The 12681-nt window shown below is 42.7% G+C and overlaps 3 protein-coding genes across 3 annotated transcripts; 1 reads left to right on the top strand and 2 right to left on the bottom strand.

The window, feature by feature from the left end:
- Nucleotides 1-68: 68 nt before the first annotated feature.
- Nucleotides 69-3890, bottom strand: LOC104415264 (30S ribosomal protein S1, chloroplastic). The gene is made up of 7 exons (XM_010026526.3): nucleotides 3393-3890; nucleotides 2431-2706; nucleotides 2033-2113; nucleotides 1524-1805; nucleotides 1323-1433; nucleotides 895-981; nucleotides 69-383 (listed from the first exon to the last, which is right to left on the bottom strand). The coding sequence occupies exons 1-7, from the start codon at nucleotides 3699-3701 to the stop codon at nucleotides 276-278; spliced, it is 1254 nt and encodes a 417-aa protein (XP_010024828.1). The 5' UTR covers nucleotides 3702-3890; the 3' UTR covers nucleotides 69-275.
- Nucleotides 3891-6606: 2716 nt separating this feature from the next.
- LOC104415265 (craniofacial development protein 1) lies at nucleotides 6607-8924 on the top strand. Its single transcript, XM_010026527.3, has 5 exons — nucleotides 6607-6740; nucleotides 7301-7390; nucleotides 7508-7632; nucleotides 7709-7894; nucleotides 8123-8924. Exons 1-5 carry the CDS (start codon nucleotides 6704-6706, stop codon nucleotides 8486-8488), a joined length of 804 nt encoding a protein of 267 aa, XP_010024829.1. The 5' UTR covers nucleotides 6607-6703; the 3' UTR covers nucleotides 8489-8924.
- Nucleotides 8925-9392: 468 nt separating this feature from the next.
- On the bottom strand, nucleotides 9393-12375 carry LOC104415266 (dihydrolipoyl dehydrogenase 1, mitochondrial). Its single transcript, XM_010026528.3, has 2 exons — nucleotides 11958-12375; nucleotides 9393-10948 (listed from the first exon to the last, which is right to left on the bottom strand). Exons 1-2 carry the CDS (start codon nucleotides 12228-12230, stop codon nucleotides 9698-9700), a joined length of 1524 nt encoding a protein of 507 aa, XP_010024830.2. The 5' UTR covers nucleotides 12231-12375; the 3' UTR covers nucleotides 9393-9697.
- Between the last annotated feature and the right edge of the window lie 306 nt (nucleotides 12376-12681).

The following is a 12681-nucleotide window of genomic DNA, read 5'->3' as shown; positions in this document are numbered from 1 at the left end:
CCGTATATACATTTGCTTAGATCACAGTGCTCTTCTTCTCATTTTGTTTTACTGGGTCGTTTCCAAAGTTTTACAAAGCCAAATGCTTTGTGACATCCGTCTCGGTTTAAAGGAAACACGGAAGAGCTCGAATCTGGCAACACAGAGGATGGTCGAATCAATAATTTCTTTTCCTCGCTTCTTTGCACGGCACACGTGCCGATATTTGTGCATCCTGCAACAGTTTCTCTACAAGAAATGACTTAACTGGAAACATTATACTACGGCGATATCGATCACGGTTCATTGACAGCTGCGGGAACATCGCTCAAGTCCAGGCCTTCTGCTGGCAAATCGGAAGAAAGTGGACCCAAGATCCCGTCAGAACTCAGAGTCAATCCGCTCTGCAGTATCAAGAAAAGAACTATTAGTTTTCATCACATGAATCTGTAAAAGCTATGACTAAATGTGCACTGCTCACAGTAGCAGACCCGACAACACGCGAAATAACGACAAAGCATAGCATACATCATTCTCAATGTCCAGGACAAAGTATGCAATCAGAAGTATGAAAATGGTATATTCAAATGTGTGTCAAATGTAGAATGTCCATGCTATGGAGCTCTTTGTGGATCCTTGCAAGGAAAACAACTAAAATTGGCAATGCCTTTACAACAACCAAGACGCAAAGGAATGGAAAGATCATGCTTCAATTAGCGAGAAATTTTTTTATGTTGCTTGTGTGAGTTATTTCTCTCCTGTTTAGTACTAAAGGGCAAAACTCATGTCAAAACAAGCATCTTATGTATCACTTTCATTTGTTCCAGTAGCCAATTATCGGTCTTTATAAAAGCCCGGAATTGGCTGGAAGATAGAGTCAATCAGGGACCAGTCCGACTAAGCAAAGGGAATTACCTCAGGCTGGAACCTAAGCATATCTGCACGAGCCATCGCTTCTGCTTGAGCAATTCTCTGCCTGAATGTCTGTGCCATCTCCTCCGCCTAGTACATTGAGGCCCATTCCAAAATAAGTACGTCATGAGGCAGCAATATATGATTCACATTTGTAACAAAAAAAAAAAAAAAAAAAAACAAAAGAATGCGATCCAAAATTTTCAAGTCAGAGATCTTGGCAGTCTTAAGCAATAGGTTTCATCCATGTCTTTTATGTCTCAACATTCTTCACCAAAGGCTTAATCATTCCCAAGAGCTATAAATGTCCTTTCACAGTTTCACTAATCAAGTAAGATCCACATTCCACCCTCAAGAACTAAATCATCACCAGTTAAAACAAAGTTGAACTGGCATAAAGCATCGAAAAATTGTGTATTTGAGACCAATACCTTCTCAAAAACAAGCTTTGGGTTGCGAATCATGTCACCGGGAGTAGGTTCTAACTTCTTGGTTGAAAGACTCACTCTGCCTCTCTCGCGGTCATGGCTCAAAATCATAACCTACACCAGGTGAGCTTGTTAGAGGTTTATCTACTAATCAAAAGTGAAATTTCCAGCAAACTAACTATACAAACTAATTAGGCATATAACCTTGAGAGTATCTCCAGGTTGAAGAACAGTAGCTATGTCGGAGACGCGGTCATGGCTGATCTGACTGACATGGAGGAGTCCGTTGATACCACCAATATCGATGAACGCACCATAAGGCTTCAGACTTTGAACTGTTCCTATAACCACTGATCCAATGCCTAACTGAGCCTGGCTATCTGCCATTGCCTTGCGGTTACTGAGGACAAGTCTAGACTGCTCCTCATCAACTTCCACAAACTTCAGTGGGAGTTCCTTCTCAATAAGCTCTTCTGCAATTGTTTTCTGATGCATATCCAAAAAAATTGAATAAATTAATTACAATACCAGTTCAGACAGAAAAAATTATCGACAAAATTCGATCAGTGGTTTGGAACTAAGAAATAGATAGCATCATGAACTAATAAAACAGGCATCAGACAGTAACATGAAGGCCTGATAACAGTATGATTCACAAGCAAACAATTCAACAAAAAATTTGGGGAAGCCACGTCAAAAATGAGAGAGCTTACGGTTGATATTTGAGAGAAAGGAACAAATCCTCGCAAGCCCTCCACCACGGCAACCACTCCACCTTTGTTTGCACCAACAACCTGATATGCAAAAAGACCTTAAATTAACCAATTGTTTAATTAGAAAAAGTAATAGGAAATTGCCGAACACGTGAAAGAGGAAGAGTAGACTGTCACAAGACCTCCCTGGGTCATAGCAAGGACAGAAAATAGTTTTAGGGTCAGGATAATTACGAAAAGAATTTGGATATCAGCAAGACAAAGGAGTGAGTAGGGGGTGCAATTTTGCACCCTCGCCTTCAGTGACATGCCAAGAGAACTCAATGAACAAAGCAAATAGTGCATTTGACAGCTCGGAATACCAGCAGGATGGTAACACTAAAAGCAACAGTGCAAACCTTGCCCTTAACCACGACATCCTCAGCCTGAAGCTGCCTACATCTTTCCCAAGCAAGATCATACTGTATTGTTCTTAAGCTCAAGATCAAGCTATCATCAGCTTCATTTTCACCGATAATTACGAACTCCTCTTTCATGCCAGGAACTATACCAGCTTCTTCAACATGCTTTATCCTGTGAATGCATGCCTCTTGGACAGGCAATAAGGCTGAAGATTTTGCAGTAATATCAACAAGCGCCCCATTGCCATCTGTACAGAAAACTGTTCCCTTCACCTGAAAAAAATGCGCACGGTGTCAACTCCACATGCTCATGCACACTCATGTAAATTGAAATAAATAAAACCACGTGAAAAGGGAAAATCTCGGACAATTAGTGCGGCTAATAAGTAAGAATGGCAACACCATTCCAATATTCAACGCTTTAAGGAAGTTACAGCATTTGTCAGTCCCGGCCAGGAAACGGTGGTCGAACATTATTCACTCTTAGATGCCTATTTCAATGAGGAACCTATCTCTGCCTACGTGCAGAAGCTGTATGTCCTCACTTCAGGTAATTTTCCAGGAAATGCCCCCCACTTGACAAGCAAGAGAGGTACAAAGAGCAGACACAACTGGAAGTAAGCTTATCATTCTCTGTGATACCAGATTATAAATTTCATCGCCACCGCCATCTCCTCACAACTACACCAGTGAAGACTATTATATATGAACCGGCAACACTTCGTAAAATCAACCCACATAACAACCCCATCACAATATCCGTCGACAGCAAACTCACGCCTTTCTCTTGATCCGACATTCAGATTGCAAGCTCTCACCAATCAGTCCCTTCTACCCTTCACTTTTTTTCCAACAAAGGTCGCACATTTCCCACATCAAACACGACTTCACATCCACCCAACGAAGACCCATCTCTCCACACACGCGTTGAATCACGAAGAAAGCAGGAACCCACCGACCTTGGTCCCGAGCTCGGAGTTGAAGTCGTACTTATCGAGGGCGGTGTGGAAGTCCTCGAGCGTGAAGGCGACGCCCTCCATGGGAGCGGTGCGGCACCGCTCGTAGGCGTCGTCGAAGAGGTGCTTGAGCTCGTTCCTGTCGCGGGTCCGGGCATTGGAGATGGCCACCGCGGAGACGACGGTCTTGGAAGGGCCGGGTCGGGCCGGAGCCTGCCGGCGCCGGTGAGGAGGGGCGAAGGGGTCGGAGAGGCGGGAGCGGGACAGCGGCGGGCAACGGAGGCCGGTGAATTGCTGCGCCAAAGACGCCATTTTTGCGGCTTGGCTTCCCCCCCTGCTCGGTCGCCTGCTGCAACTGCGTGTCGCGCGCCTTCTGGGTTGGATTGGGTAAGAGAGAGATTCTTGTCGGATTAGATAAGGTGAGAGGCGAAGGTAACACGGCAGTGGCAAATGGCGATGGCCACAGAAGGGTGGTGTTCTGCCGATGGACCGAACCAAGACCAAACGGTTCGGTTTTATCGGTTGTTCGGTTTGGTTTTTGTGTGGATTGGTCGGTTTGCTTTCGATTTGATTGGTTTAGAAACCTAGAGGTGAGCATCGGCCCGGAAAACATAGATTAACCTAACCCGACCCGACCCAGCCCAGCCGGTTCTTATTTGGTTCCTGAGTGGACTAGACCAATCTCCGATCCTCGAGTCACTGGAACCTATGTTGTGTAAGTTCGTCCATGATCTTGAGGCTTTATAGGTTGTCCAACCCACGCGATCAATTCAATCCTCATTCCTGGTACCAAAGATTAGAGACCAGCATTGTATAGATTGGTTCTTGAGTCAAATGCTTGATCAACCAAATCCGGGCCATGCTCGTTCCTAAAAAATCTATAGAATTGAATCAAACCGATAATGTATACCAAAACTCAATTTGTTTCGCAAATAATGAATAATTTGAAATAATCGTTCGCATTGTTCGAAATAATTAGTCAACGAAAATTACTTTCATATCGGTAAAAGTTTATGTTGAAATATTTTACAAATGATGAATATATTTTTCATTTATTCATTTATTATAAATAGTATGAGTGATTTTTTTTTAATATTTTATAAATAATTCATTTTTCATGAAACAAATAAAACTTAAAATATTTTTCTCTTATCACAAGCTAAAAGCATATTAAGATGACTATTTCTCTAGGGATCATGGATCGAGCAAGAACAAGGCTTTTTGTTTGTTTTATTATTTAGACATTGAGCTATGCTTCTATTCACTTTTTCCGTTAACAAAAATTTAAGCTATGCTGTTATGGATAATTTTGCTTTGTTTTTAGTGGTCGTAATTGAATGTGCATTTTAAGTTTTTGGATGATTATACTAGCTGTTATTGTACTTTCACTTGTGTGTCGACTCGATATTAACGGTTCCATATCAAATCAAATCAAAGTTATTAATCTGGTTTGATTTATGATTTAATTGGTTTGTTTTGGATCTAAGTCAAGGTTTTCAATGCTAATAAGTTCGTTTGGGTCGAAAGTGTTATTCAATTGACCCCAAATCAACCGCGAACATCTCTCACACCCTATCGACGCATGTTTTCGCAATACTAGCAAGTCAAGTATGTTGCATAGGGAATACGCAATAAAGAATAAAGTGTGATACCTTCTTCTAGGGAGATTGCCAAAATGGAGCTTAAGTCCAAACTTGTTAATATATTTAATTAGACACATCTTCACGCAAAAACTTAAATCAATTAATTGTTGCTATATACTAATCGCTTCACACATATGAATTCTAGACTCACATGTGTATTCTAACAATCCTCCATTTATGTGTAAGCTCCAATATTAGGTTTGTTCCCCCTTAATTCCGGTATCCTCTATATTAACTTATTTCAACTTGAATCTCCAACGTATTGAACCATGACATCTGCTAGTTGAGTCTCCAACATATTGGACTATGAAAACTGCCATTAAGTATCCTTCTACATTAACTTATTTCAATTTGCTTAAATCTCCAACACTCAACTTCATCATTGATCTCTTTTTTCAAATTGAATTGGAAGTCTACATCATAATGCCTATCTACCCCACAACCGATACATATTGGGAGTGGGCCACCAAGGCCCTAAAAGTAATATACATTAAGACTGGCCCACTAACCCATTGTTACACCATAATGCCCATCAACCCAAAAACCAATACACATTGGGCATGGGCCCCAATCAATCATCGACTCTAATATTATAACAAAGTTTAACATCTTATTCTAGGAAGATCACTAAAAGGGGCTTAAGGCCGAGCTTGTTAATATATCCAATTCTACATTCATTTTAAAAATTAAGTTAATGAGTTATGAGTCAACTAAAATATATTAATCGCTCCACATCATATCAATTCTAACATGTGATACTTTGTATATTCTAATATGTTGGATGTTATTGTGGATTTGTGATGGTGATGGAAACAAACTGGAGTTTTGATGGGTTTTTCCTTTGCCGCCTCAATACACTAGCTTTTTTGTTTACTTTTTCATTACTAAAACAACCTTAATTTGGATTTGGTTATTTGTGGTCGTTCTAATCCACTTTACAGGTTACTCAAATTCGTATAATTTGTCAGATCACATTATATGGGATCTTAACTATAATAGTCACATACGTGTTACTAAATGTTAATGCACATAACTTGTTCTTTTGCGGGATAGATTTTTTTTTTTTTTTTTTAAACAGGCGGGATAGATGATTCAACGTGAAAATTCGGTGCTCATTGACATAAGAAAAGATACATAGAAAATCATTGAAAAGGGAAACAAAATCTAGATTCAATTAATATCAGATAAATACTGATTAAATTAAAAAGATATTACTGACTTTTTTCAATTCAATCTCAAATTTTTACAGGAAAAAGAAAACTTATTTGATAACCCATGCATTATACTGAGATAAAAAAAAAAAAAAACATAACTTAGTCTATCGCGATTGTTATTATGAATTAATCTCACAAATACCACATATTCCAAATATGAATTTAACCCCCTCGTCTTATTTGAGCTTATTTTTTAAACCGATTAAAATCACGGATTATTTTCTCTCTTTGCACATTTAAATCAAATTATTTTTGTCCCTGTGCTTTTTCTCCTTTTTTGGTTCTTAACTACAGTTTTTTTTATTATCTGAATTCTTAATTACAGTTAAATCCCCAAAAAAAGAGAGAAATACTTTCGAAGGAGACTCGTCGAGTCATCTATTTGACGGCAGAAAAGCTTCTTTTAGCTGCTGGCGATGTTTAATGTCCGGAGCTCGATCGATGCTTGTCGTCTCCAATGTCTGCAACCATCAGCCCCGACGCCTCAGGCTCAGGTAGACTCTCTCCTCCACGAGAAGCTCAAATGGGTTCATCTTCATCTCCCTCGATTACCATGTTGTCTGCGCTAATTTGCTTTCTTTTTCTCGCGCTGAGAAGATTCCTCCTTTACCCGCAAATCTCTGTAGTTTCTACAGATCAAGTTCGAGTTTTTAGGAGGTCGGTTGGTTCTTCTCGTTTGAGATTGATGGAGGGCAACGCTGTGGGTTAGAGCTTTAGGGGGTTTGATTCTTTTCTCTCTACCTCCTTCGATTCGCTATCAAGATTCGAGCTTTCCTCGGGGAGGGGAAAAAAAGGGCAGGTTTTGCTTCGAATTTTCGGCGGCTTAGAAGGCTTTCTGTATCATTGGGACACTTTTTGCTATTAACTTCGCATCATATTCTAGATTAGCAGGAAATAGGGAGGAGCTATCTTGACGTGCATTGCTCTGATTCTCTGATGTGTTTTTGAAGAGCTTGATGTTGCGAAATTATGAAATGTCTGCGTGGTTTGTTATTCGGGATAGGGAAGTCCCTTTTCTCTATGTTTTGGTGATTGGTTGTTCTCCAACTTTCAGATAAAGTGAGAGAAAAGGAGGGGACAGGGATGGAGGCAGTGAAAGAAGGGGGTGTTCTTGCAAGCTCAGGACCTGAGCCCTCAGAAACTGGTGAGCCCGTGTGCTTTTTCTTCGGTTTCGTTGTATGTACTTATCTGTTAAGCGACGTGGAGCATGTGCTGAAGAGCACTGAGCACTGAAGCTAAGATTTTCTTATGAATTGGCCAGATGTGAAAGCTAGGGTTGATGCTATGTGGGAGCAAATGAACAAAGGGACCTCTAAGCAGATACTCCAATCCGTTTGCAGAAAGCCCAGTTCAACCGTGAATAACAATAAGCGCAAGATGTCCACCGTGAGAATATTTCTTGCTCTGTTATGGTTTGAGTGAATATAATAGTTAGCGTATAACCTTTGGCTTTACTTTGTAGAATTGGATGAATTATCTAGGCTTGGCTCCTAAGAAGGCAGAATCATTGTCACAAGAGAAACCCCAGGAAAGGCCTAATCTAGTCCAGAATGGAAGTAATGATGAGGCTAAGAAGCTTGCCGCCGCTGCTCTCTCAGCAGTGAGGGAGGCAGCAGCAGCTGCTGCTTCAGGGAGGGGTAAAGTTGAGGTAAGTACATTTCACACTGAGGAGGAAGAACCTGCATATGCCTTTTCAATCTTTTGTACCTGCTTTTCAGCCTAGTATTCTGTTACTTCAGTTTGAGAAGTAGTTGAATGGTCATTATTTGCTCTCACTGTTAAGATTGGATGTGGTGGAAAAGTGAAATATGTAGATTTTTTCCCCTCCGAATGATCTGTTCCATACGTGAATGGCTTGTGTCTGATTCTTATCTAGATCACTGAAATTCGGGACTTTGCCGGTCAAGATATAGAAGTAAAGAAGCTTGTGGATGCTGATTCAAGAGAGGCATCCGACAAGGCCAAGGCTGCTGCACCTTCTGCTGTTGATGCTGTTCTTGAACAAATAAAGAAGAAACCGAAGCTGAGCGTGCTTGACAAAACGAAGAAGGACTGGGGAGAGTTTAAAGGAGAGAATCAGGGAATGGAAGATGAGCTTGATGCCTACAAGAAAAGCTCGAATCAGTACCTAGACAGAGTTTCCTTCTTGCAACGAGCAGACTATCGTGAGTTCGAGAGGGAAAGAGATGCGCGCCTAGCCATGCATGCCAGGAGGAAGCCAGATATGCGGGATGAGCCATGAAAATGGAACATAGTTGACCATACATGCTGGCGCATCTTGTGGAGGGGTGTGGCCACTGCTCCAGAAGTGTGAAATTCGCTGAAAGGGGACATGAAGGCCAGCCATAAGTGAAGTTGTTATGAGGAGAGGTTTTGAAGAGCAGTCTCTCTTTGAAGAGCAGTCTCTCTTCTCCTTAAGAAACTAGTTTATTGTGGGAGATTTTTGGTCAATTCTCAGTTTCACCGTTCCTCTTTTCATCTGTGGGGGAATGAATTAGGGAAGAGCCCGTTTTCTGGTTAATGGGGGAACATTGCTTCGTGGTGATGAATTTAACGGATGAATCTCCAGTGTCACATTGTTTGATGTAATGTTCATGATGCTAGTAGAGCAGGACACATAACCAATGCCAATGGTCATGGGTAATTGTTTCCAATTCCAAAGATCTGTATTAGCTTTTTGGACGAGAAAGCATAGCCTCAGCGATGGGTTTGAATTGCGCCTGGTTATAGTCGAATCATCTTACCCTCAATAAAATTTTCTAAAGCTTGATTACATGAATGGCGATCAGATCGCTATAATGAAGTTAAAAGAGCAACTAAGGAGAATAAAGCTTCCTTAAAATAAAGATGCGAAGTGGAATTTAGGCGTCACTGAGACGGGCTTTAATACGATTTCTCGGGTTTTAGTAGGAGTTTTCCTGATATATCGATGCTGCCCCAGTAAACCGACTGGCAAGCAATGGCCAGACTTCAACCTAAACTAGAAATTGAAATTATGACCAAAAAAATAAAATAAAAAACCCCTAGGAATTGAAATGGAACATATGAATGCTGGAGGTTGGGATGCATCTCCTACAGTTTGCATGCAATACTGGGCAACTTGAAGACCCAAGTTTTTTAATCGTCCATAACGGGAAGCTCCCACGTGATTTCAATCTTTCAAGTAGGAAAACAATCACATCCGTATGGCCAAACCAACATCCTAACTTACAAACAACCAAAAACTTTAATCCTGGGGATGGCCCCATTCCTCCATAGATCCTGCTAAAGTGTTTATGAACATTGATAGCAAAAACGCTACAAGGTCATTCTGTTATTGCAGACAGAGTATGACAGCAAACTTCTCTTTGGACACTCGGACTCTTCCAAATAATGTAAGACAAGAAGAAACCGGAAGTTTTCAGCCAGAGATTTCAAAATCGAAAAATGCAGTGAATGTAAATCCAGAAATCTACATGTGAATGGGCTTGTCATAAGTTGCCATAGCAGCTTCCTTCAATGCCTCGCTCATCGTCGGGTGTGCGTGGCACACACGTGCAATGTCCTCACTGGAAGCATCATATGCCAAGGCTAACACTGCCTCATGAATGAGTTCGCCAGCATTTGGTGCCATGATATGAACTCCCAATATCTTGTCTGTCTCCTTGTCAGCCACAATCTTGACAATCCCTTCTGCATCATCAATCGCCTTGGCCCTGCTATTAGCCAAGAAAGGGAATTTCCCCACACGGTATTCAACACCAAGTGCCTTCACCTGCTCCTCAGTCTTTCCAACAGATGCAACCTCAGGATGTGTGTATACAACACCAGGGACCTTGTCATAGTCCACATGACCAACTTTACCAGCAATGAACTCTACACAAGCAAATCCATCCTCTTCAGCTTTGTGAGCCAGCATTGGGCCTGGAATTACATCTCCAATTGCATAGACACCGGGCACATTTGTAGCAAATCGGTCATTGACTGGTATCCTTCCAACCTTGTCGGTCTCCACTCCTATCTTTTCTAGCCCAAGACCTGCTGTAAATGGAGTTCTGCCAGCAGAAACAAGAACAACATCAGCTTCAAGGATTGTCTGTGCACCACCGGCTGCTGGCTCAAGGGTCAACTTTACAATGTCTCCAGATGTGTCAACTCCGACAACTTTGGTCTTGAGCATGAACTTCATCTTCTGTTTCTCGAGGGAACGTTGAAATTGCTTGCGGATTTCCCCATCCATAGAAGGCACTATATCTGGCGCAAACTCAACTACTGTCACCTCTGATCCCAGTCGGCCCCACACTGAACCCATCTCTAGGCCTATGTAACCTGCTCCAATCACCACCAGTCTTTTTGGAATTTCTGACAGAGCTAAGGCCCCAGTTGAAGAGACTATCCTCTTTTCATCAATGGTTATCCCCGGTAAAGATTTCACATCAGAGCCAGTGGCAACTATTATGTTCTTGCCCTTTACAACAGTATTGCCACCATCGATGGTGTCTACTGAGACCTCTGAGGGGGAGACGAACTTTCCATACCCTTTAACATAGGTCACCTTATTTTTCTTGAACAGACCTTCAATACCTTTGGTCAAACCGGAAACTGCTTTGTCCTTTTGGGCCATCATGGCAGGTAAATCAACCTCAACAGACGGGAATTTCACACCATGGCTGGCAAAAGAATGCTTCGCTTCATGATACATGTGCGAGGAATGAAGCAGTGCCTGGTCATAGTGAGGGAAACAACAAAGGGAAAATGGAGTTGGAAAACATTCTGTCATTGCTAAAGCATTGTCCAAATGCAAAGTAAAGAGAAGTCTAAAACTAACCACCAAGACAAGACTTCAAGTGCCCATAAATGAAGGTTTAAGTCATATCAACTGAAATATATTAATGTAGAATCTAACCAAACAAAGATGCCAGGATACATATCTTGAAGATGTGCGTGAAAGCAAAACGGATGCACTAACATCTGCATTACGGAAAATCGATGGCAGATAAAGAACGGCAATAATCTAATGCTATATGAGCATATAAACAGCTTAATAGTAATAAAAAAAAGTTCAAGGCTCACAAATTTACCCAAAAAAGGCGCTTTTCAAATGAAGAAGCTTGTTCGTCGACCATAAAAGAAAAGGTGTTCTAAAGCATACAAATTGAAGGGCAGCAAAGAACTTCGATTTGCTCGCAATCAAATAAGAATGCTATGAATTCTTCCGAGTGGTGTAGGTGTCCACAAACAACCCCATCTTAAACACTAGAACGAGGTTTACCATTTGTTTTTCTTGTTGACACCACACTCCCACCTCGACACTCAAGCCCAAATAAACAACAGACCAAATCCTCGCGTCGCTCGAGAATCAGGATTACAGAGATTACTCTCCTTGTTTAACTCTCCTCGACACTCAAAAGCCCTCAGGTAATAATCTCTATATCTGCAGACTTCCGTTAGGTCCACCACAATTCATTCCAAACTCTAATTCTACACAAGCAGACATATTCAACTCACACGAAATTCACAAAAAAAAAGCTCTTGAGAAGGAAAAGGAAGAAACTTCCCTCCTCAAACCTACAGAATTCGCTCCTCCAATCCAAACAAGTAGGAAAAAACGACGAGACAAAACCACAAGATCCGACCACAACCTCCAAAATCGGACGCAGGCACATCACCACCACTTCCAACAAAACACGACCGCAAGCACCGGAAATCCAAAAACCCCAAGAAAAAATCACCTTGGAAGGAATACAGCCGACGTTGAGGCAGGTCCCGCCGAGGGCGCCGCGCTTCTCGATGCAGGTGGTCTTGAGCCCGAGCTGGGCCGCCTTGATGGCCGCCACGTAGCCGCCGGGGCCACCGCCGATGACGACGACGTCGTTGTCGTCGGATCCCCCGGAGGCGAAGCCCCGGGAGAAGGGGGTCAGGGAGCCGGAGTACCGGAGCGCCGCCGGGGAGGCGCAGGTGAACAAGTGCGACGCCTTCCTCCTCGCGATACTCGCCATCGCCATTTGCTCGCGGGAAGGGAGGGGAGCGCCGGAGACCGGTCGCCGGAATCGGAGATCGTCGGGAGGATCGGACGGTCGAGATCGCGCGGGAGGAGGAGGAGGAGGAGCTCCGATGGAAGAGAGAGAGAGAGAGATATGAGAAGTTTTTGCCAGCGTTTATCGTGAGAAAAAGAATTAAAGAGGGAGGGCGCCGTCCTCGGGTGCGGCGGCGGCGCGCGGTAAGCTCTCGTGGTCGAGCGGCTCGCACCGTTGGATCAGCGCGTGGGGGATTTAGGAGGACGGTGGCGATGTCATCGCGGGAGTGGTTGGGAGGGTGGCGTCTCTTTGGTGCGCGCGTGCCGCGTTTGACTGAGGGGGGAGAAATGGAAAGGACGGTCGAGATTTATGGCTCCTCCTCGTCGGCCAATCGGAACCGTACATCTTGTTGCCCTCGATTCCCGTTGACAAAATGTTT

This window comes from Eucalyptus grandis, chromosome 3, assembly GCF_016545825.1.
Source record: "Eucalyptus grandis isolate ANBG69807.140 chromosome 3, ASM1654582v1, whole genome shotgun sequence".
Lineage (NCBI taxonomy): Eukaryota > Viridiplantae > Streptophyta > Magnoliopsida > Myrtales > Myrtaceae > Eucalyptus > Eucalyptus grandis.
Note: the sequence above shows the minus strand (reverse complement) of the source record. Positions and strands in the feature narration are given on the sequence as shown.